Source organism: Eumetopias jubatus, unplaced genomic scaffold (genome assembly GCF_037043125.1).
Source record: "Eumetopias jubatus isolate StellerSeaLion01/CBP00866 unplaced genomic scaffold, mEumJub1_p1.0 scaffold_8, whole genome shotgun sequence".
Classification (NCBI taxonomy): domain Eukaryota; kingdom Metazoa; phylum Chordata; class Mammalia; order Carnivora; family Otariidae; genus Eumetopias; species Eumetopias jubatus.
The window spans coordinates 119,761,999-119,787,172 of NW_028274814.1; the positions used below are offsets into that span (position 1 = coordinate 119,761,999).

A 25,174-nucleotide genomic window follows, 5' to 3' on the forward strand; every position below is an offset into this window, starting at 1 on the left:
CTGCCCCATCTAGATTTCCCAGTGGTAGACTGGCGGATCCTGCTTTTCCCCACTTGTCTGAATGCGTGCATGTGCGTGTGTGTGTGTGTGTGTAAGAGTGTGTATCAGGGGAATGCATAGGGTTCTTGCTATATAAAATTGCAAGTATATGTTTTAGCATATTTTTTTGAAAAATCAACTGCTCAACCCTTTAAAATATTTTGTTTTTACTGTTCAGAATAGAATGTTAACCTTAAAAATAAAACAGCCAGTTATTTCACCAGCAAAATGGGTTTATTCAGGAATAACAGAGAATCCCAATTCAGGACATGCAAGCTACGGCAAAACCGTAGCCAAGTCCAGAGAACAAAGGAGAGGAATGCTTTTTCATAGAGGAAAGGGAGCAGTTGGGAGGGGCTATTATAAACAAAAAGTCCATTGGAGTGAACTGGGAGTTTGCAGTGTGGTGGCTTCTCACTGATTGAGTTGTGACAGTGTCTCACTGGCTGGGCTGCTGTGTCTAGGAGAAAATCTTCCCCCTGCTTCCGTAGTAAAGCATAGGCTTCTTCCTGTTTGGCCAAGGGCTGCAACTTGGCATGAGAACTCCCCCTTCTGGCCTTGGAACTCCATTTAAATGAGGTTTCCTTTATTCAGTTTCACAAACCAAAAACAAAATGACATTTGCTCCAAAATTTCATTATTTCTGAGTTGTCAGTTTTTTTATAACACGACAGAGGTCATGTTACTAAAAAAGTTATTTCAGTCTCATCTAAATAATTTCAAACTAATTCATATCTGAAATGTGTGTAATTTCATCTTTCATATCCTTAATCTCAGCTTGGACTATTGTTAAATTAGATATTTTTTCATTTAAGAAAGCAATTTCTTTCTCTCTTTGTAGTAAGTCAGTAACCAATCTCCCAATGCGTAGCGTTAAATCATTTACCAATGGTTCCAAACGGGAAAAGTCCTTCTTTAGATTATACACCTTTGGTTTTAGATCATTTGCAAAAGTCACTGTCTTCATAACTTTAGCTCTGTCACTTTCTAAGCTTAAAAACCTATCTGTGTGCTTGTTGAAATCATTCTTTAGCTCTGAAAGTATCTTCTTAACAGAGTTAATTCTTTGTGAATTTTCAGATGCTGTCTTTCGGAGCATTGCTGTTCGGTCAATGCTACTTGAGAGAAGATCACCTATGTTTTTTACTGTATCTTTTTCTACTTTTTCTATTTTATTTTCTAATTCTTGCGCAGAATCTGTCAATGATGTTACATCAGTTACTAAACCTGAAATACGTCGTATATCTGTTTTTACAGTTGTAATCTTAAGACCAACATCTTTTGCCATAGAAGTTGTACTTTGATCTACTTTTGTCACATCTTGAGAAAGAGCTGTCAAATTGTTGTTCAATATATTCTGTTTTTCAATTATCCTGTTGGACCAAGTTTTCACCTCATAAATTTCCTCCTGTAGACGCTTTAGATGAGCAATTATTTGAAAAGACTTCCACTGTTCCATGATAGTTTCAGACTTCTGACACTATAAGAAAATATAACACCATAATAATTAAATTGATTAACAGCTTAATATATAAATTCAAGTTGAATTTTGAACTATAACTTTACCATTCTGGAAAACATGGTAAAAGATGTATCAAGTGACTAATGATTAAGAAGGAAAACATGAAGGACATTTCATAAAATGTCACTGGAAAGAGCATTTTTCAGCTATTTTTATACTATCAGTCCTCTGTACAGGGGCAAAATGAGCTAAATGAGAGACAGTGAGGTAGTTTTTCTTGCTGGAGAAGAGAGGAGGGAGGCTTCTCTAGATGAGCTTTGGTAGATTTGTGGGGGTCAAACAAGGCAACATAATTTTTGAAACACAAGTTTGTAGATATTTCTAGTGCTAGAATGAAGGGGCCAATGTTCAAGACTCCATGTGTATACGCTTTATTGTCCTATTACTTTTAAAGATTTTATCTTTAAGTAATCTCCACACCTAATGTGGGATTTGAATTTATAACACAGAGATCAAGAGTTGCATGCTCTACCGACTGAGCCAGCCAGGTGCCCCTGTGTATTTCTCCATGAGACCCCGAAAAACTCAATTAACTGATTCTTAAGTTCCTACTATGTTAGGCATACCAAGTGTTAGGGATATAAAGATGAGTACAGCTTGGGGGGTGACCTCAATTCAGTTTAGTAGTTTAGTAGAGAAGATAGATATGTAAAAAACAAAACAATCAACAAAAAAAAAGCTATCTTCAAAATTCTAAAATCTTATGATTCCAAATACAAGTGGTTCTCAACTTTTTGTATATTTCCATGCCATCCTCCTTCCTTACCATCCACCTGTAAATTGTCATTTTGGTTTAACCTGGATACATTAGTTGATGAACATTTTTTTCCTCTTCCCATCCAACCCCTAGTTGATGAACATTTTGAGCCACACAACTACCTGACAGTATTTCAAGTTATTTTCATTGTTTGTGGTAATGTTTGTGTGCACATGTGAGTGTGTGTCTAAATAGCAGTGTCAGAGAAGTTGAATATTTTGTTTTTGAATACTTAAAATTTTTTGCAAGTTTTTATTTAAATTCTAGTTAACCTTCACAACGTGGGCATTTTCCTCCCTCTAGATGTGCAGTTTGTTCTCTCAGCATTCAGAATGACTTGATATTCATCTGGCTGTATTCCAGGGATGAAGTAAGCATAGGGTCCCCCTACTACTCCGCTATCTTAATTCCTCCTCCCGAATATTTGAAATTTTATTGCATTGTGTCATCAGTCAATAAAATTAAGAGGGAAAGGAAAAAAATTAAAGTGTGGATTATAGTGATAATAGTATATATATATGAGATATAATCTCATAATACAAAACTGAAAATTATAACAGGAATTGTCAGGTAAAACTAGTAAACTTCAATCAGAAGATTAACTGAAGACTGTGGATTGTGCGCTCAGCTATGGAGGAAAAAAAATTAAAGGACATATGTAAAATATATTGTCAAAGCCTATGTCGAAAGACGGATATACATAGTGATTACACCGAAAGAGCGGGTCTGCTTCATAATGTGTAACTCAGTCATATGACTTTCACACATTTAACTTTCAACTCATTTTTCAGGAAAGCATTGTTTTATTATTTATTTATTTATTTTAAAGATTTTATTTATTTTTTCTTTAAGATTTTATTTATTCATTTGAGACACAGATACGGAGAGAGAGCATGAGCAGGGGGAGAGACAGAGAGAGAGGGAGAAGCAGGCTCCCTGCTGGGCCAGGACCCTGACTGTGGGGCTCGATCCCAGGACCCTGGGATCAGGACCTGAGCCAAAGGCAGAGGCTTAACCATCTGAGCCACCCAGGTGCCCCTATTTATTTATTTTAGAGGGGGGAGGATGGCAGAGGGAGAGGAAGAGTCTTTTTTTTTTTTAAAGATTATTTACTTATTTATTTGAGAGAGAGAGAATGAGAGATAGAGAGCACGAGAGGGAAGAGGGTCAGAGGGAGAAGCAGACTCCCTGCTGAGCAGGGAGCCCGACGTGGGACTCGATCCCGGGACTCCAGGATCATGACCTGAGCCGAAGGCAGTCGCTTAACCAACTGAGCCACCCAGGTGCCCAGGAAGAAAGAGTCTTAAGCAGACTCCACTGAGTGCAGAGCAGGAAGCAGGGCTTGATCCCACACCCCTGAGATCATGACCTGAGCCGAAAACCAAGAGTCAGATGCTTAACCAACTACGTCACCCAGGAACCCTGGAAAGCACTGTTTTAAAGTGGAGATTGTCTATAACTGTGTACTAATAATCAAAACTAGTTGGATCCTCTGTTTATAAGGATATATCAAGAGGATATAAAACTAAGTGAAATAAGTCAGAGAAAGACAAATACCATATGATTTCACTCATATGTGGAATTTAAGAAACAAGACAAAGAGAAAAAAAAGAGAGACAAAGAACCAAACTCTTAAATATAGAGAACAAACTGGTGGTTGTCAGAGGGGTTGGTGGGTGGGTGGGGGAGGGGGGGCGGGATGGGTGAAACAGGGGAAGGGGATTAATCATGATGAGCACTGAGTAATGCATAGAACTGTTGAATAATTATATTGTACACCTGAAACTAATATAACATGGTGTGTTAATAATACATGAATTAAAAAAACACAAAATTTTGTTTTTAAAAAACCCCAAGCAACTAATTGGATCCAACAATGTTTACTGGGCCTGTATGTGCTAGTATGATCAAGAACAGTCTCTGCTTTTAAGGAGTTTGTAGTTTAGTTTGGGAAAGAAAATGTTAATAAATAGATTATTTGAAATAAGAAAACAAATGGGCACCTGGGTGGCTCAGTCAGTTAAGTGTCCAACTCTTGATTTTGGCTCGGGTCATGATCTCTGGGTCCTGGGATTGAGCCCCAGAGTTGGGCTCTGTGCTCAGCGGGGAGTCTGCTTAAGGATTCTTTCTCCTATTCCCTTTGCCCCTCCCCCCACTGATACTCTCTATTTCTCTCTCAAATAAATAAATCTTAAAAAATCAATAAATAAAATCAGAAAACAAGGAATTAATATGCAGGCTGAAAACCAGTTTTACAAAATAAGATCTACAATTTCATCTAACGACATCAAGTTTTATTTCCAAAATAATTGTGTATTTCAATGTTTTTTATGAATTACTGTTATAAAATTGCATTTGCCTGGTTTATTCAGCTAATCTTTTGAGATTATTTTGATAACATTAACATGGTTTTATATAATGCAAATAAAAATTTAGTATGTTCAGAACATTATTTTAATGGCAGCTTCAAAAAGGAGTAACAATATAGCTGCAAAAAAATGACAAGCTGAAATGAAGCAGAACAGTTATCTCAAAGTAGTAATTCCCTCTCTTTCCCCATTATATATATTTGATTCCAAAATATATTTTAGGATTTTTCTTCTCAGGTTTATGCTACATTAATTATTGGTGGGGGGGTGGCCCCAAATGTTTTTTGGTAGAGAAGTTAGACTGTTAAAATGTTATTATGGGTATGACATTAAAGAGTAACCACAGGGGTGCCTGGGTGGCTCACTTGGTTAAGTTTCTGACTTCGGATCAGGTCAGGTCATGGGTCCTGGGATCAAGCCCTACAGCGGGGCTACCCGCTCAGCTGGAAGTCTGCTTATCCCTCTTTCTCTACCCCTCCCCCACTAGCACGCACGCAATAAATAAATAAAATCTAAAGAAAAAAAGAGTAACCACAAACAGGAAGGAAATCAAGTAGTGATTGCAAAAGCATATTTTATTTTTAAGGGAAAGGTTTTGCAAGTGTATTTGCTGAAACAGAGACTCCAAAGGGTGAAGGAAGTAGATTGCTTATTTCATCTAATTCACTATTAGGTTATTGTTTATTAATGGATCTACTCTGGTAGAATAAATGTAGCCTAACAGTATTACACAGTTAAGACTCCTCAGAAAGAACTTACTTTATTCTTAGAAGGATCAGATCATTAAGAAACAGCTAGTAAGGCTCTGTTTTACTTGGTAGCTTAAAAGCAATTTATCATGAACTTGTATTGATCTTTACTAAAATATTTATGAATATAGTGTAGGAATAGTCTTGAAATTGTTTCATGGAAATACTATTTTTTTAAAAATATTTATTTATTTATTTTTTTAAATTTTATTTATTTATTTGACAGAGAGAATGAGAGCAGGAACACAGGCAGGGGGAGTGGGAGAGGGAGAAGCAAGCTTCCCACCGAGCAGGGAGCCCGATGTGGGGCTCGATCCCAGGCCCCTGGGATCATGACACAACCTGAAGGCAGATGCTTAACAACTGAGCCACCCAGGCACCCCTAAAAAAGATTTTATTTATTTGACAAAGAGAGAGAGAGCACAGCAGGGGGTGCAGCAGAGGGAGAGGGAGAAGCAAGCAAGCTCCCTGCTGAGCAGGGAGCCCAAAGTGGGGCTCAATCTCAGGACCCTGGGATCACGACCTGAGCTGAAGGCAGATGTTTAACTGACTGAGCCACCCAGGCGCCCCTCACGGAATTATTTTTAAAAATTACTTAGGGCTTGTTTAAACTATTTGCCTAGAATGGACAGAAGTTTTGGAGAGTCCACCAATAGCTCAAAAGATTTTTACTAAATTCCTATCATATACACAAGGTACTAAGCTAGATACTATCCTATAATATTAAATATTGCTGGGTCTACAAGTAGAACAACATGGTTCAAGGGAATGATTTCTGGGTCCAAAAACTTTGCTAAAGGTTCTTTGATCTTTGTAACTAAAGGACCTGGAAATTTTATTAATCTCTGAAATTAAAAACCACATAAAGCCAGAATGGGTCTTAGAGAGTTTTTGATACAATTTCCTCATTTTACAAATTAAAAAACTGAGCCCCAAGATAAAATGCCCAAGAACACATAGTGGCAAAGCCTAGATTAGAAGATTCTGGTCCAAGGCTTTCTCCACCACTGCTTTCCCACCATTCCCTAAACATTTATTGGTTCCTTCTTATGCCCAAGGCCCAAATAATTTTAGGTCATAGTTACAACTTTTGGGTGACTTACAGTCTCGTTTAATGGTAACATGGTAGTGGACACATTTGGCTGAATTACAGTTTTTTTAATGCTCAAGATGGTTCTATTGATGGTGGATTTCTTGTGATTTTTCTCCCCCTAGTTGAATAGTAGCAGATTGCATTGTATAGTGGGGAGGTCAGTGGCCTCTGGAGTTGGACAGACATAGCAGTGTGACTGCAAGTTTCCTAACCTTGCTAAGCCTCAATTTCCTCATTTTTAAAATGGGTGTCATGGCTAGCAAAGTTGTAGTGTGAAGCAGGGATCCTACAGGTCATTGTAGGTACTCAATACACAGAGCTGTTACTGTGATGATGATGAATGTAGACTTCCTAGCAATGTTTCACACATAATAGGCTCCAATGCTAATTCTCTCCTCCCTTGCTGTGAAAGCTGGGATGGAGCATTTCGATTTGTATTAAATTAATAGTTCATAGCTGAACTGAAAAAAACAGATGCTGGGTAAATTTGCAGAGCTTTTGCTAACTGTGCACATAAGTATATAGAGAAATGAATATTTTTTCATGTGCTTGGTGAAGTTGCAGCATCATTTTTTGAAAATTTTTTTATTATCATCATTAATGACATCATATTAAACTTTGATCAAGATTATGGATTCATAGAAAGGTCTGTAATCAGGTTGAGATTAAAAATGATGCCATTAACTTTGTATCTTACTAGTTTTCTATGAAACCATAAGGCTAATAAATCAACATTTTTCATTATAAAATATAAGAATACACTTAGTCAACAGCTTCTAATCATTAGGCAAAATTTAAGGAAATATTACTATAAATATATTTTTAAACTTTGCATCCAAAAGTTAAAAAAAATTAGGTGTTTATTTTGTAAAAGTGACTTATTTATACTAAATTTAAAATATGGAGCCAGTAGTACTCTATCAGAAAATAATTGATATATTATCAATTACAAAGATACAAAAATGTGTCTTAGAATACGGTAATCTTCCTTAAAGGAAAGACTAACAATGTAATTTAATACTTGATACACAGGGAAGTTTTTGAAATTTCAATTATCTGTATTATATAAATGAATGTAAGAAAGAGAGGAAGACAAATTAGGTACATCTAAATCTGTCTACTGACAATTTTTCATAGGAAAACCTCTGAGTAAAGGAAAATGTACATATACACATGTATATAATATGTATATATACATACACACAATAGTTTTCTCATGAAATTCTTGTAGAAGGGTAGTTTTTGTTTCCCTTGTAACTGTCACTATAGAACACAGTGGTCACCTGGTTTCCATTTATTTTCTGTAGCGACTACTATGGTATATACAAGTCAATAATAATGTTGTATCAAATCTGGTGATAGGCCAAACAAACAAACTACGAGAGATCACATCTGCCAAGACGGGATGGAGGTTGAAACAACAAAGTTCTAGTGAACTTTAGAATCTATTTTATTAGCATTAAAACAAAGACAAACAAATACAATTTTGTCAGTGCACACAGACAAGAACTTAGAATTCAGACGTCAAGGAATTTAATGTTAAGATTCCAGAAATTAATGATATGCTCTTTAATAGTGGCATTCTTTCAGGCTTATTTTTATTACCCATGGCTGTCTACGAGAGGCCCTCCTAACCCAAAACTAGAACTTGTTTGGGATTTTTCAAAAAATGTGCAAATTTACATAATAAAACTACCTGACTACAATTGACTGCTTTCAAGTTCTTTGTGTTTAATTCCACTGATATTACATTATAAAACTGGGACTACAGTTGGTTATTGGCAAGAAGATACAAGTAGGAACAGTACTTCCATATGCGGTTGACTCAGTTTTCAACACCAAGTTTGGACACTCTTGATACATCAGTTACCAATAAAAGTCTTACATGTTTCTCGACGCTGCACATTTCCAATTATCATTATTGGAAAAATCTGACTAGATCTCCCCTTAATCACATCTCAGTATGTCCACATCTTATTCCTTATGACTCCATTATATGATTTAGAGTAAAATCAAATCATCATGTAAAACAAATTTGGCTGGGTAATTAGTTTGGGAACTCTTTAAAAACAATGACATATGTTTAATTACCATAGTTATCATAATTTTTCAATATGCTGCTTTTTCCTCTTTGAAATAGGCCACAGGTGTATTGGTATTTTTTTATGTAGGTAGAATAATTTATCTAGGGATCATGTATCTAGCAAACTCAAGAGTCTGTAACACAGTTAGAACCTTTAAAAAAAAAGCCCAGGTATACAAAGATATTCCAAAAGTCCATACTTCATACACAATTCATAGGTAAAACTTTCAATAAGAACATATTTAGTCCTTTTTTTTTAATTAAAAAAATGTTTAAAGTAATCTCTATGCTCAACATGGGGCTCAAACTCATGACTGCGAAATCAAGAGTCAGGCACACCCATATTTACTCATTTAAAAATTCTTACAAGTTTATCTGTAATACACTTTAGAACCTTAATAAAAAGTAAAAATGTTTCCCAGGCTCCACAGTTTTCAAAAAGTACGTATTGATTCACAGCAAAGCACCTCATGCTTTCCTTTGGTAATGTTATTTTTCATTTTAGACAAAATTCCTATGAACTTGGTGGTCTGGATCTTAGCCTGCAGTAAATTACAAAGGAAGTGCAGAACTGGTTAGGCAGGCACAGTACCTACCAACCAACCTGACAGTAATGGGCCAATAGGTCACATCTTTAGGTGACAGAAAACGTATAAGAAATAGACATAAGGTTTGAAAAAATAGCAAACTAGGGTCATTTTGTGAGAAGGGAAACCCTCCTCAATAGCTTGTAGAGGTGTTAATATATTTGGGTCCAATATAATAGGTGAAATTCATAATAATGTCTATTACTTTTTAGAAAAAACATTTAAAATATTAAGTATATTGCTTTAAAAAGGTGGGGATATATTTTGGAAATATTTCTATTTAAAATGCCTAAAAGGAAATAAATTTTATTGCTTAAACAGATAAGCTTTCATTATCTGGATAATCCATGTGTGTAGATATGTCACTTACTTGCTAGTAATGTAGGATAAAGTGAGGCATATCAAAATAACACAAAAACATGGAACTAATAAATTTATATATACAATATGGTCATCAGAATAAATGTGGTGCATTTAAAAGTCACTATCAATTCCTTTATTTTCTAGATTATATTCTTCTAAAGTGCCCTTTTCTCTTGTACTTGAATATACCATAAAATCATGAACTTTTCCTTTCAGAACATCCAGTTCATTTTGCATCTTTAATATGCTATTATCATACTGAATTCCTTCAAGGGTTTTCTGCATCTCCATTATTTCAGATACCGCTTTCAGCATATCATCTTCCATATTAAACATCTGAGTAGTTAAGTCTTCCATTTTTTTTTCTGTCCCTATCAGGTCCTGAGAGACTCTGAGAACAGAGCGAATGGCACTCTCAATTGTTGGCAAATGTGTCTTGCATTCTTCAACTTTGGGTTCGTAGTTGGAAAGTTTATTAGTCAGGTCTTCATCTCTGGCAAAGAGAGCATGCTGTTCTTCTTCTAGCTTTTCAACTGCTTTTGTATCAGAGCCAAGCTGCTCCTCTACTCGTAGAAGATCCTCTTCTTCTTGTCTTTTTACTGTTCTAATATTTCTTAATGTGCTTTCTTCCAAATCTTTTAGCCTTTCAGTGAGCAATTTTATTTCTTGTTCAGCTGAGTTAATTTGGACAGTAACTTGAGAATGTATGTGTTTTGATTCTGATTTGAAAATGTCTGTATTAACATTCATTTCTTCTAGGCTTCTTTTCCAGAAATCTGAAACATTCTGGAATTTCTCATTAAGACTTTGCATCTTTTGGGTGAGCAACTCTTCACTATTTTGGATGTCACGCATAATACTTTGGAGGTTGGATACTTCTTGCTCAAACTGGGTCACCAAAGACATGGATGATGTAGCTTCCTGCAGGATACTTTCAGTAGACTCAAGCTGCATTTGTAACACAAAACAATTCCCAAGGCTACTTAATAAGTTTTTTTTTTTTTTTTTAAGAGAGAGAGAGAGCATGAGCGAGCAAGGGGAGAGGGGGCAAAGGGAGAGGGAGAGAGAGAGTCCACGCTGGGTGTGGAGCCTGACATGGGGCTTGATCTCATTACCCTGAGATCATGACCTGAGCCAAAATCAGGAGTCAGACACTTAACCAACTGAGCCACCCTTAATAACTTTTATATTAGGGAAATACATTTTAATAAGCACAGGCCCAGTTCAAATTCTGAAGATGTCTAAAATATCCAAGTATATCAGAACCATAATGACAAAAACATTCATGACTTTAGTTGTTTTAACAGATTTAAAGTTGTTTTAACAGATTTTAAAACAAATATAATAGATTAGCACTATGGGAGAAAAACACACACCTGAATTTATAAACCTAAATATTTGTACATTTTCATGGAGGAACATTCAAAAGAGAAATAATGTTAAAGAAGTCTGAAGTATATCACATTTCCTTCTTTTCTTACTCCAATGGAAAGCAACTTAGTTGTCAATCTTATAGTTACATGGCTTTTTTAGAAACTATAACTGAGTTAATAAAATTTGTTAAGTTTCCTAAATTCTCTGATTCTGGAAGAGTTTCTACCTGAAAATTTCTTGACTAACCTCTTACAGATAAGGTACCAGAATCAGATCTTACAGACATAACAAAGGCAGAAATGAATAAAAGTCCAGTTTAGTGAGGCAACTCACATCAAATAGTAACATGTGCTAAGTATCTGTAAATTGTGGTAAGCTCCTGACATTTCCTCATATGTGTCCAGAATACAGGAGGCTGTGGACCTCTTTTAGCTTATACTCACACACAGGTAACAGCCTCAGAGACTACAGGAAGGCCTAGAATTATTAAATGTTTGCAGCATTGTGTTGACTTATTAAATGTTTGCAGCATTGTGTTGAAGGCATAATACTGTACAAGACATGGTTCTACCTCTGCCCTTAAGCAGCTTAGTTTAACTGGGGAGAAAGCCAAGTCTACATGTGTTATGATGGGGAAGAGCTATGGAAGCACTTACATGGGGCACCCAAACCAGACTTCAAGGATCAAGGAAAATATTCTAGAAGTATTATCTAATATCTGCTTCTTTTCTAAATCATCCTACCACACTACAGCCAGATGAAGCTTTTAAAAACTGCTATGCACATCATGGTATGACATTAAAAAACCCACGATGTTTCCTAATACTTCTGGGATAAAGTCCCAAATTTATCTCTGTATATGCTATTTTTTCCTTGTTGCTTAGCTCAGTTCTGTCTTTCCTTCAAGGCTCAGAACAGATCTCAGCTCCTCAATGCAGCATTCTTCCATAGCCCAAACTCCTGGAGCACCTATCGTGTTGTGTATTTGACACCTATTTGGCACTCAGCACACAAAATTAGAGAAGTTTTGAGTGTTCACTCTGTGCCAGACCTTGTGCTAGCCACTAGATATGAAAACAGAGACATAATATAGTTCCTGGCTTCATAATTCGACAGAGGAGACAGCATTTTGGATCTTTTACATTACATATTCTGGAGTCCCACTAAGATTTATTGATTATCCTGTTTCATTATTAGGCACTAAGGATATAAAGACAGAATGTTGGCTTAAAGAGCAGAAAAGGAGGCAAATTAATAACAACAAAAATTCACAAATTTACTATTTGTGTCATGATAGAATTAGTATGCAGAAAATGGATGCTCTGAGGAGAGATCATTAGTCTGGAGCAGAATGAGGAAAGGCTTAGAAGTGACTCTGAAATCTGACTCTTGAACAGACTGATGTTACTAGTCAGGTGAGGCTATGAGAGATTCTAAATTCCTTAGGGGAAGAGACCATGTCTTATGCCTTTTTGTAGCTCCCATATCTTAGGGTATAAAAAACATGTTTGTTGACATTTAGGAAGAAGAATGGCCTTAATCTTCTGGGCCCACCCCAACCAAGACCTGAAGCAATCCCAGGTGATAGAAACAATGTGTAACAGTACTGACTAATATAAAAAGTCACTGTGAAACCTTATTTAAAAATTATTTTTAGGGGTGCCTGGCTGGCTCAGTCGATAGAGCATGGAACTCTTCATCTTTGGGGCTGTAAGTTCAAGCCCCACATTGGCTGTAGAGATTACTTAAAAATCAAATCTTTAAAAAAATTATCTTTAATGTACACATATAGCTATTATACAAGATCCTTCAGAAATCAATTCTGAGAAATATTTGTACATCAGTAATACTGTTAAGTTTAATTGTCTTATTATCAGCTTTTTGAAGAGGTAAGCTTATCTTCATCTAAGGTAATTTCCTGTTTAGGCTGTTCACCAGAGCATCACTGTAATCTGGAGGCAGTATACCCCAGTAGACCCCAAATATAAGATCAACTTTTCAAAATAGTAAAGGTCTCAAGACTGAATCTGAAAATATATAGTGACTAGTATGCTACAATAATTTGCATTTAAGGGCTGTCAATATATCCTAATAGTTTTTTTCATTTTTTTTAAAAAGAGCTTAATACCTTGAATTTATTTCTGTTTAAAGTTTTCAAAAAGTTTGCATATATATTGTATCACATCTGAGCCTTATAAAAATCTTGTTATTCTCACTTAATAAATGATGAAATAGAGGCTAAGAGAAGTTAAAGTGATTTTTTCAAGTTCACACAGGTGTGATGAGAGCCCACATCTAGTTGTTTTCTCCTCCTACTGATTATGCTGACCTTTAGGACCAGCTTTGCGAAAGGGCAGCTATTGTTGAATTAATCCTAGGGAAGACTGGGAGAGAAAGAGCTTTGCAAAGACTAAATATTTCTTGGATAATGATGATATTTTAAAAATCTGCCTCAAAAAGCATTTTAATTGCCACCAAATTTTTCATTTAAAAAGGACGTCTTTCGGGCGCCTGGGTGGCTCAGTTGGTTAAGCGACTGCCTTCAGCTCAGGTCATGATCCTGGAGTCCTGGGATGGAGTCCCGCATCGGGCTCCCTGCTCAGCAGGGAGTCTGCTTCTCCCGCTGACCCTCTTCCCTCTCGTGCTCTCTATCTCTCATTCTCTCTCAAACAAATAAACAAAATCTTTAAAAAAATAAAAAAAAATAAAAAGGACGTCTTTCTTCAAAATTTATTTTCAATAGCTTTTAAGTACATGGAGTTTCTATCTCCTGGGATTTATTTTTCTATAACTCTGTTCCCTCTGATTAGAGGAGCCCCTAACGAGTACAACCAGATTCCAACTTGAGCCCTACGTCAAAATACCATTATGCAGCATTATGTAGCTTCTTCCCAAGGCCCCTGGGCTCACCCTCTGTGGAATCCCCTGGCACGTGTGAGGGATGCATAATTTTCATCTATGGCTTTTCTCTTCTGGGGGATTGATTATATACTAATTCTCTGCATGAGGCCACAGGAACTCAGACCCTCTATTTAATTTTCCTGTTTTTGAAAATCCTTGCTCACCTTGGTGCCGAGCACAAATCTTTGTCTACCTTATGACATGAGTAAATGTTTAGTGAATGAATAAATGAACAAAGAAGGCATGTTTCCCAATGATAGCTTGGTTTCTGGTAGCCAGACAATTCCTGCATGATGCCTTATTGATTGCAGCTGACCTCTCCCAAGAAGCATGGTAGTTAAAAATTTGTCTCACATTTCTAAGAATTCCAGTAATAATGCATCTGCATTTGCAGCTTGAAGAAACACAACATACACATGGATTTTAATTTTCATTTGGCTATAAAACCAGTATTTATTTTTAGGTTAGTCATTCTTATATGCAGAAGTATACAAATTTACCAACTAGAAAGTAAAGAAAAAAAAAAACCTGATAGTCTTTGCCCAGCAAGTGCTGTTTCTATTCTAATTTTATATGTAAAGACCAATCATATTTTTAGTGCTCTAGACATTTGATATTTAAATAGAAAATTGGGGCCATATCATTATAAACAGTAACATTTGCTATATTAAAACAACCCTGTCTTTTCAAAATAATCTAAGTCTAAATTGGACTGAAGGGAGAAATGTACAAAAACCAGTGAGAGTTAAAACAGTAATCGTCTAACAGGCAGGAAAAAGGAAGTTATGAACTGGGGTAGAAGGGTGGTAGTAGGGAATAAAAATGGGAAAATCTACCCAAATAAGCCAATTAATAATTAATTACCTTTTCTGAAATTAAAATGATTTTACTTTGAAGTCCTTGGAACTTGTTGGTTTCTATTTTCAGTAACTGGTATTGGCTTTCCACCTTTGCAAACTTCTCCGACTGCTGAAATACAAACCTGGAAAGAAAAAAAAAATCACTACCTCCTAATTCACATCCATTTAAGTTTGAATTTTAAAGGAACATTTTATAATTTTGATAAGGATAACATAAATTCTGGTATGAGTGGTGACAGCTTTTAGTAGTTTATTTCAACAAATTAATAGAAAGTGAAACTCTATCCTGTTCAAGTCCCAGTCCAGTGAGTGAGATGGTGTGATAGTTGTATGCACAAGAAATATTTTGGAGGAAGAAATGACGAGTTATCTAGAATAAGATATGGGATCTCTACTATTTTTCTCAAGGCCATATTTGGGCAATATCTAGAAAATAAGTGTTTTCATACTGAAATGTAGAAGCAAGAGTTACCTATATAAAAAAGTATTTTTAAATTAAAATGTAGGAGAGAAATAAAGCAGTGGAATGGAAGAGAGAGATGATGACTAGAAGCTGAAAAATAACAAGTCAAAACTATGAAAACAGGAGTCATTGTCAAAGTGGCAATAGAACACATACGCAATGCAGGCTGTATAATCTCTACAACTGGTTATACTCAATATACGAGTCATATGGGTGTACTTTATTTTTTTCATATAGGTGTACTTTAGATGCCACTCTAAAATTGGAGTATATTCTTCATCTGATAAGTAGTAAAGGTTGTAGAAGCATAAAAAAGTTATCCCAATCTTAAAAACAATAAATAGACTTTTGTTTGTATAGGACATGAGATAAGCAAATGCAAAAGAAATGCTTTGGATCTAATACCATTTTGGTTCATCTACTTTTTAAAAAAATTTTATTTATTTATTTGAGAGACAGAGGGAGCATGAGCAGGGAGGAGAGGCAAAGGCAGAGGCAGAGGGAGAAGCAGACTCCCTGCTGAGCCAGGAGCCTGACATGGGGCTCCATCCCAGGACCCTGGGATCACAATCCGAGCTGAAAGCAGACGCTTAACTGAGCCACCCAGGTGCCCCTTGGTTCATCTAATTTTTTTTTTTTTAAAGATTTTATTTATTTATTTGACACAGAGAGAGAGAGCACAAGCAGGGGGAGCGGCGGGCAGAGGGAGAAGCAGACTCCCCGCTGAGCGGGGAGCCTGATGTGGGACTCTATCTCAGGACCCTGAGCCGAAGGCAGACGCTTAACCGACGAGCCACCCAGGCACACGGTTCATCTACTTTTGACTCAATTCTTTGGGCTCAGAAAAAGCAGCAGTTGAAATTCTTCGTGTATTTATTGAGTCATCAAAAAGTGGTGGGGCAGAACCCTAAGAAGAGAGTGCTTAAATCATAGTACATAGACCAGTGGTTCAAAAGCTTTGCTGCATATTGGAGTCACTTGTCTGCTTTTAAAAAGTCTAGTGCCTGGGTCCCACCCAGAGAAATTCTGACTTATGTGGTTTAGGATGTGATTTGCATATTGGAAATCTTAAAAGCTCCTCAGATTATCTGAGTACTCAGTCAAGCTGAGAAGCACTAATTGATAGTGTTTTATGAAACTGACTTCCACTGAAAGGCACACATTTAAAGATTGCAAAACTCAAAGGAGAAATGAAAGACTTCTAAGCTTTGTGTATCATTGCAAATGATGCTTCAAATTCATAAATGTTAATAGGTTAACTTGCTATAAAACTGTCCAAAACTAAAAAGGACTTTTTGCTTTTTGAATGTTTACAATATTGGATAAAATAAGTTTTTTTTTTTAAGATTTTATTTTTGACAGAGAGAGAGTTTACAAGCAGGGGAAGCAGCAGGCAGAGGGAGAGGAGAAGCAGGCTCCCCGCCGAGCAGAAGCCCAATGTGGGGCTCGACCCCAGAACCCTGGGATCATGACCCGAGCCGAAGGCAGACACCCAACTGTCTGAACCACCCAGGTGCCCTGGATAAAATAAGTTTTTTTAAAAAATATTTTATGTATTTATTTTGGAGATAGAGGGCCTGAGTGGGGGAAGGATCAGAGAGAGAGGGAGAAGCAGACTCCTAGCTGAGCGTGAAGCCCAACATGGGGCTCGATCCCATGACCCTGAGATCATGACCTGAGCTGAAATCAAGAATCAGAAACCTAAACAACTGAGTCACCCAGGTGCCCCATAAATAAGTTTCTTTTGATGATGGCTAGTGTCTGTCCTATGAGATAACAGTGAATTAAGTAAGCCCAGGTTACGTAACTAGCATAGATTGACTTTTCTCCTATGTGCTAATATGACTTTTAAATAACATTTCTGGTTATTAGAAAATGCCATTATTCTAATTTTCAAAGATGAATGCATAGACTTAATTCTTTTTTTTTTTTTTAATACTACAATATTTATTTGTCTTCCCTCTGTCAAACCCTGAGCCAACCACTTTCCCCAGGCTGCCTGGGGAGTATAGGAAAAAGGAACATACAGGGCAGACAAGACACGGGAGAAAGACCTATGGGAGGTGGAGACGGCTCCTTAACATGGCGAAGAGGATGAGAAAGGCCACCATCAGGCAAAAGAGCCCCATGGCCTCCGAGAGGGCAAAGCTCAAAATGGCGTAGGAGAAGAGCTGCTGCTTCAGAGAGGGATTCCTGGCATAACCAATGATGAGGCTCCCAAACACAGTCCCAATTCCAGCCCCAGAGCCAGCCACCCCTACCGTGGCAGCCCCAGCCCCAATGAACTTGGCTGCTGTGTCGATGTCCCTTGAAATGGCGCTGGTTTGGAAGCTGCGGTTAGGAACGTGAGGTTGGGGGACGTGGGGCTGCCAAGCTGCTGAGGCTCTTATAAGGTACCTCATCTGTCAGTGTCTCTGGTGGTTTTAGCACCACTGCAGACAGTGATTGGCTCAACAGCTGAGAGGTGCTCCTGACCAAGAAGGGGGTGGAGACGAACTTTGCACAGGCGTACATTTTCAGGGGATGAGGGGCTGTGGCTGGAGAGCTGCTCCCAGTGCAGAGAAGACACAGAGGGGCAGGGGGAGGAGGGCTAGACTTAATTCTTTTTTATATTGGCTGTTTCATTCTTGGATTTTAGGAGATTCTTTTCAGATATAGGCTTATCTGAGATCATCAGACAGAGACCAAGGATGTAGAACCCCTAAAGAAATAAGTCTAATTTCAGAGATTAGTTTTATCACTCCTTACTCCAGTGTTACCTCTGGGATTTATCCTGTAGATCAGAATGTTTATTCAGCATAAAACTGTTATTATAAGAGTCTTTTTGTAAAGGTTGATCCACTACTATAACACATTATAGCACTTTCCATTTTATTAAATATTTTAATGTCTATTTCTGGACTTCTCTTCAAAATTCAAATAGTAAGCAAAACCTTGACCTTGAGGAAAACTATGTCATGCTAGTGCAAATATCATCTTTGATGATAATTTGTAGGTTTTTTTCATGGTTAACTTCTCAACAAAATTAAAAAAAAGATTCACCATTACTACATATGAATAATAAGAAAAATATATAAGAAAAAACAAGCATAGAGGTGCCTGAGTGGCTTAGTTGGTTAAGCGTCTGCCTTCGGCTCAAGTCATGATCCCAGGGTTCTGAGATAGAGCCCTACGTGCTCAGGCTCTCTGCTCAGTGGGGAGCCTGATTCTCCCCTTCCCTCTCCCTCTCTCTCTGCCTGCTTGTGCTCCCTCTCTCTGTCAAATAAATAAATAAAAATCTTAAAAAAAATAAAATAAAATCTTAAAAAAATAAAAAACAAGCATAGGGGAGTATGTCAGAGGGGGAGACGAACCATGAGAGATGATGGACTCTGAAAAACAAACTGAGGGTTCTAGAGGGGAGGGGGGTAGGGGGATGGGTTAGCCTGGTGATGGGTATTGAGGAGGGCACGTTCTGCATGGAGCACTGGGTGTTATGAACAAACAATGAATCATGGAACACTGCACCAAAAACTAATGATGTAATATATGGTGATTAACATAACAATAAAAAATTAAAAAAAAAAACAAGCATAAAGTTGATTCTGTGCTAGTAATGAAAAAAATGAAAAGCAGTTTGTATGTGCTGAATTAAAATACATTCATTTTATTTTTCACTTAGATGTGCCAGGCACTATTCTAAAATGATTTGTAAATATTAACTCCATTAACATTAAGGAAGATGATGATTTTCTAGAAGTCAATGTTGACAGAAGGTAACTTCATTCCTGAAAAACTAAATTTTTGAAACTGGCATCCAGGTTAGTGTCCAAAGTGCTTTGTTCCCTTTTTATGAGTTAAGAGATATGTATGTATATATATATATACACACACACACATTTTTTTTTAAGTAGGCTCCACAACCAGCATGGAGCCCAACATGGGGCCTAAACTCACAACTCTGAGATTGAGACCAGAGCTGAGATTAAAAGTCAGATGTGGGGTGCCTCAGTGGCTCAGTCGGTTAAGCATCTGCCTTCAGCTCAGGTCATGATCCCAGGGTCCTGGGATCAAGTCCCGCATCCGGCTCCTTGCTCAGCGGGGAGCCTGCTTCTCCCTCTGCCTGCTGTTCTCCCTGCTTGTGTTCCCTCTCTCTGACAAATAAGTAAATAAAATCTAAAAATAAAAAAGTTAGATGCTTAACCAATCAGAGGCATATTCTAACAGAAGTTAAAGGCCCCCTTATTCCCGGTCTTCCTCAGTTTAGATGAGACAGACAGGGTCTTAGCAGACTATAGTTTCTAGTTAGAAAAGGATGATAAATAGTTCTGAACTAGGGATTTTTGTTTCTAGGGTTTTGGCCTCTTCTTAGATTCTAGTATCAAATGGAGGTAGTGTATCATACTGGGTAAGAGTATGGAACTTAAGCAACTTTGGCTTTGCCATTTACTAGCTGTATAATCATCTTGGGCAAGTTATTTATCTTTGCTACAGTTTCCTCATCTGTAAAGTGGGAATAATAATACTTCATAGCGTTGTTGTAGAGATTAAATAGGTTCAAATTTATGCAGTTAGGGTACCACACATCAGTTACTCTCTTTAAGTACCTTGGCCATTTCTTTTAGACTGCTTTGTGCAGCTGCTTTTCCATCCCTCTATAGTTAGTTGCAACCTATAGTGGTATAAGGATCAGGTTTTCCTCCTGCTTACACCTGATGGAAGCCCCAGGCCTGTCCACTTACAGGAAGAGAAGAACTCTCTTACATCTGCCTTTGGCTAGGTCATGATCTCAGGGTCCTGGGATTTAGCTCTGCATCGGTCTCCCTGCTTCTCCCTCTCCCTCTGTGTGCTCACGCTCTCTCTCTCTCTCGCTCATTCTCAAATAAATAATCTTTAAAAAAAGGTCAGAGCATTTAAAGCATAACCCTGTTTTTCAGACAAAACTTCACTTACAAAAAAACAATAACAAAAAAGGATGAAAAATGAGGTTAGTGAAAATTTTCAATGTAACTTGTGTCTTTACTCGGTTAATTCCTGCACTAAAGTGTCTACTTTTCAGGTTTTCCTTTATAGATTTCTTTTTTTAGAGAGACAGAAGAGGGGAGAAGGGCAGAAGGAGAGGGAGACAGACAGAATCTTAAGCAGACTCCATGCCCAGTTCAGAGCCCAACTTGGGGCTTGATCCCACAACCCTGAGATCATGACATAAGCTGAAATCAAGAGTTGGACGCTTAACTGACAACCACCCAGGCGCCCCTATAGATTTATATTAGTGTTTTCCCAGAACAGTAACTAAATTATTGAAAAGCTGAACATTCTGTGATGTAATTTATCTCTTATGAATATGAATCTTGGGATAATTGAGAATTAGTAAGTTTAATAACTAAAACCAGTTTACTAGGTTCCAGAGAGAAGCAACATATACAGATGATCTCCAACTTACGGTTTGACTTAGATTTTTGACTTTATGATGGTATGTAGGTGATAGGAGTACAGCAGAAACTGTACTTTGAATTTTGACCTTTTCCTAGAGTAGCAGTGAGATCCTGATCCTCTCCTTGGTCGGATCCTCTCCCCTGATGCTGGGCAGTGCCTGCAGCAGCAGCTCCCTGCGATTAAGTGACCATGATTCACTTATAACCAATCTGTACCCATACAAGCATTCTGTTTTTTTTACTTTCAGTATTCAGTAAATTACGTAAGATATTCAATACTTTCTTGTAAAATAGGCTTGTTAGATGACTTAGCTCAACTGTCTGCTAATGTTAAGTGTTCTGAACACATTTAAGATAGGTTAGGCTAAGCCATGATTGCTAGATGAGGTGTATTAAATGCATTTTTGACTTAAGATATTTTCAGCTTACAATGGGTTTACTGGGAAGTAACCCCATCCTAAGTCAAGGAAGATCTGTATCTTTTAGCCTACTAGCTCTATTACTGAATAACCTTCTCAGTATAAAAGGGTTTTTATTTCCCTAACGAAGGTCGTGCATTTTAAGACATAAAAGCAGTTTATTTACAAGAGTAAATTTATTAAAAAGGGTAAATTTATTCTTTTAAGATCAAAATCAAAATATTACATAAACAAAATGCCATATTACTAACATGAACATCTTTTTTTTGAAAAGAACATTTATTTTTTAAAGATTTTTATTTATTTGACAGAGAGAGAGAGAGAGAGAGCACAAGTAGGGGGAGCAGCAGACAGAGGGAGGAGAAGCAGGCTCCCAGCTGAGCAGGGAGCCTGACATAGGGCTCCATCCCAGATCCTGACCTGAGCCAAAGGCAGATCCCTAACTACTGAGCCACCCAGGCATCCCTGGAAGAGAACATTGAATAACATTTACTTTATTGTAACAAATGTTTTATTACTTTCAACTCAGGATGAGTTACCAGTGGAGTATAATTCAAAATTTATTACAATCAAAAATGGTCTACATTAAATGAAGTCTAGGGTCCCTCCTCTATTACTCTTGAAGATGAATAACTATCTTCTAAATACTTTAAAAATCGGTGAAAAGTGGAGGGAAATTCTAATTTAAAGCATCAGTCTTCTTATTAAGATGAAATAGGTTATTCCTAAAGAAAATGACTGGGGAAAACAAAATTACTAAGTTGGTTTTAAGGTTTTTTTCTTTCTTTCTTTTTTTAAAGATTTTATTTTTGAGAGAGAGAGCGAGCCCGCGAGCGAGAGCACAACCTGGGCGATGGAGCAGGGAGCCCATGCGGGTCTCCATCCCAGGACCCCAGGATCATGACCTGAGCTGAAGGCAAACGCTTGACTGACTGAGCCACCCAGGCGCCCCTTAAGGTTATTTCTAATACTAATTTTTTTTTTCTATAACAACAATGTATCTCTATTTGCTTGGTTTAAAACTTGCCTGGGTGGCTTAGTCGTTAAGCATCTGCCTTCGGGTCAGGTCACGGTCCCAGGGCCCTGGGATGGAGCCCCGCATCGGGCGGGCTCCCTGCTCGGCGGGAAGCCTGCTTCTCCCTCTCCCACTCCCCCTGCTTGTGTTCCCTCTCTCGCTGTGTCTCTCTCTGTCAAATAAATAAATAAAAGATTAAAAAAAAAAATAGGGCGCCTGGGTGGCTCAGTTGGTTAAGCGACTGCCTTCGCCTCAGGTCATGATCCTGGAGTCCCGGGATCGAGTCCCGCATCGGGCTCCCTGCTCAGCAGGGAGTCTGCTTCTCCCTCTGACCCTCTTCCCTCTCGTGCTCTCATTCTCTCTCTTAAATAAATAAAATCTTTAAAAAAAACCCCTTGGTTTAAAAACTATAGATGTTCAGTTTTAGGTGAACACAAATGCTACTTTTGTCATTTTACAGTACTAAAATTCAATCTAACTTAGGAAGACACTTTAAATTCATAACGCATGAACAAGGATGGAAATACGAGAAATCCTCCAAACTCTGATATTGTCATTAACGTTTGTTGCCCTGAGATCATACTGAATTATTTAAAGACTGCAAACGTTGCCATTAGGCATTTATGCGGTGAGGGTGGGGCAACTGTGTCCATGGCAAATGTGCAGCGGACAGGAAATGGTGGGTTACAAAAACGGAAAAGCTTCGGACGTGTAGCAGGCGCTTAATAAAGTTTGGCCAGATCCGCATCTCTTAAGAAATGGCTGACTCGTTCCCAGGCCTGAGTCTCAACTCCAGTTGAGTGATCGGGGCACACTACTAATACAAAAGAAAAATGAGTTGTAAGAAAGAGCGAAAAGAAAAAGTTGGGCAGTTCCCTTTTCCGGGTCGAGGCAGAGGAACAGAAGCCGCAGGTCTGGGGTTGGGAGGTTAGCGGGATGCCGAGCCGGGCGAGGCCCCGAGAAGAGCCGGGCGACCGCGGGAGGCCGGACACAGGGCCCGGGCGGCCTCGCGTCCACTTACCACGCCAGGCCCAGGCACGTCCCCAGCGACAGCAGGCTCACGCCGGTCCGGGGGTCCGCCCAGCCCCCGCCTCCACCGCCCCGGGCCTCGGGGCTCTTCCCGCCGTCGCTCCGCTTCCCCGGCTCCGAGGGCGCTCCCCTGGGTCCCGACTTCTTCCGGCTCTTCACCTCCGACATATCTGAGGACGCGACAAGCCCCCGGCGCCTTCTTCACCCTGGGGGGTCGGGACTGGGCCTCCTCAGCCTCCGCGGGACGACTCAGCGGTGACCGCGCCCCCTTCTGGACTTGGCACCGCCCACAAACTTGCCCCCTCTTCTGCCGGCCGTTCTCACTGCTTCAGAGCGTCCCCCAGCCACCCGCCCTCTAGTTCCTCCAGCAGAGGCATCTGGCGAACCTCCTTTCCCTTTCCATTAAAACCGCAAACTTGAGGAAATCGTGGCTTCCCCGCGCGCGCGAATCGCCGGGCAGCTAGAGGGCGGGGAAGGGTAGCGCGCGACACGTGGAGCGCGCCGCCGCCTGGGTCCTTGGTCCTCGGAAAGAGGCGCGCCCCCGTGGCTTAGCCCCGCCCCCTCCGTGGGGTGGGGCGGAGGGCGCTTCTTTAGGCGCGCGCGGGCGCTAGCCGCTGCTGGGGCGCGTCGGGCAGCGGCCGCTCCTCGGGGGCTCCGGGTGTGTGTGTTTGCGTGCGCGGGCGCGCGCTGTCCGGGCTGGGCGGACCCAGCGGGCTTTGACTGCTCCGCGGCTCTGAGGCGGAAAGGAGGAGGTTTCAAGTGGACGCTGGTTCTTTTATTCCTGGGCTGAAGGGGCGAGGGAGCCGAAGGTGAGGAGTCTGGGCCATCAGCGACCGGCGAGGACTTGAAGTCGCGGCTGCGTCCGGAGTGGTGCCGACTCTGGCCGGGGTGCAGCTGCCGCTGGGGGGAAAGAGCGACAGCTCGAGTGGGCCCTCCTCCCTTTGTGTCTGGGGTGAGGTACACGAGAGGGCGGGCCTCAGACCCGGCCTCACCTCGGCGGTCCGGGACTGTGGTCTGCCCGCGGGGGTGACGTCTATCTCTCCGCGGGTCAGAGGTCTCCGGGGGTCTTGAGGCGCCCCGGACTGCGGAGGCTCTGGAGGTGCACCTGTGAGGCCCGGACTTGTCCTGGGGCCGCGCGCGGATGCCTGCATTCCCTTTAGGAAGCCCCCATTGCTTACCTCCCCACCCCCACCCCAGCCCCATCCCCACCCCAGCCCCAGCCCCACCCCCACCCGGACTTCCCAGTCTGTCCCTGCAGGGCTGCCTTTCCCAGTAAGACCTTTTGCACAGGTTTGGGTAAGTTTGCGCCCCGCTTTTCTGCCCGAGCTGGGTTCTCTGGAGGTTCAGTAGCCAATTTCAGGGACTCAGAATTCTGGGACAAGGAATAGTTGATAACCATCCTGCTCCTGTACCAGGAAGAGAAATTACCGAAAGAGGAAGCAGCCAACTATTACGGTTTTCCTGGATGAAATTGCTCTTTACTATTTCACATCTTTGAAGAGTTTGATTTACATTTTGATGTGATTACAGAAGGTGGGACGCTGAGAATTTGTTAATACTACGATTTGTGCAGAGTTTAAAAATACTTAAAATTTACATATTTCGTTTTAATAGGGCCGGGGGAAGTTGGAAATTAGTTTCAGGTTGTCAGAGGTGTCTGTTTAGCAATTCGACATATCCTAAAAAATTAACTAAAAATTAAGGAATGTTTTGTTTCAGTTGAGATCATAAAACGTTGGTAACGTTTAAAGGATACCATAGCCTTGATTCTGATCATAACTTTTTCTTTTATTCTTCAGTTTCATGCTAGTACTGGGCATTTGGTGAACCTTGGCAAGTATAGGCAAGTGCTCTATTTCCCTGTGTTTGCAAGTGCCACAAGTATATAGTCATTGTTGAAACTTAATGGTTATCCGTCCTCTTTTGTGCACTCTAAATTATTTGTGCTTATCTGTATTTTTGCACTGACGGCATCACATTCTAATTACCTCTTTAAAATTTTTCTCTCCCGCTAGATTGTGAATTCCTTCAGGGTTATGATTAATCTTCTTTGTAGACTTCAGGGCCTGGCACATAGGAGGGGCTCAAATGTTTATTGAATGGATAAATTATTGAACATGTTTAGATACTGTACTAC

At 39.4% G+C, this 25,174-nt stretch overlaps 2 protein-coding genes and 1 pseudogene across 6 annotated transcripts in view; 1 reads left to right on the top strand and 2 right to left on the bottom strand.

Moving 5' to 3' along the window:
- Positions 1 to 251: 251 nt before the first annotated feature.
- On the bottom strand, positions 252 to 24,145 carry IKBIP (IKBKB interacting protein). 2 transcript variants are annotated; one of them, XM_028121601.2, is made up of 4 exons: positions 24,030 to 24,145; positions 23,030 to 23,937; positions 14,702 to 14,819; positions 8,241 to 10,510 (listed from the first exon to the last, which is right to left on the bottom strand). In XM_028121601.2, exons 2-4 carry the CDS (start codon positions 23,203 to 23,205, stop codon positions 9,674 to 9,676), a joined length of 1,131 nt encoding a protein of 376 aa, XP_027977402.1. In that variant the 5' UTR covers positions 23,206 to 23,937; positions 24,030 to 24,145; the 3' UTR covers positions 8,241 to 9,673. The 2 variants fall into 2 exon arrangements, with proteins under 2 accessions (XP_027977403.1, XP_027977402.1); XM_028121602.2 differs by lacking the exons at positions 8,241 to 10,510; positions 24,030 to 24,145 and adding an exon at positions 252 to 1,519 and having other exon boundaries at positions 23,030 to 23,550.
- Positions 17,190 to 17,744, bottom strand: LOC114222929 (ATP synthase F(0) complex subunit C2, mitochondrial pseudogene; annotated as a pseudogene).
- Positions 23,637 to 25,174, top strand: part of APAF1 (apoptotic peptidase activating factor 1) — a 91,006-nt gene continuing 89,468 nt past the window's right edge. For all 4 annotated transcript variants that reach the window (XM_028121600.2, XM_088025298.1, XM_028121599.2 and 1 more), the window contains exon 1: positions 23,637 to 23,846. The gene's annotated coding sequence lies outside the window, so the exon portion shown is untranslated. The remainder of the gene's footprint in view (positions 23,847 to 25,174) is intronic.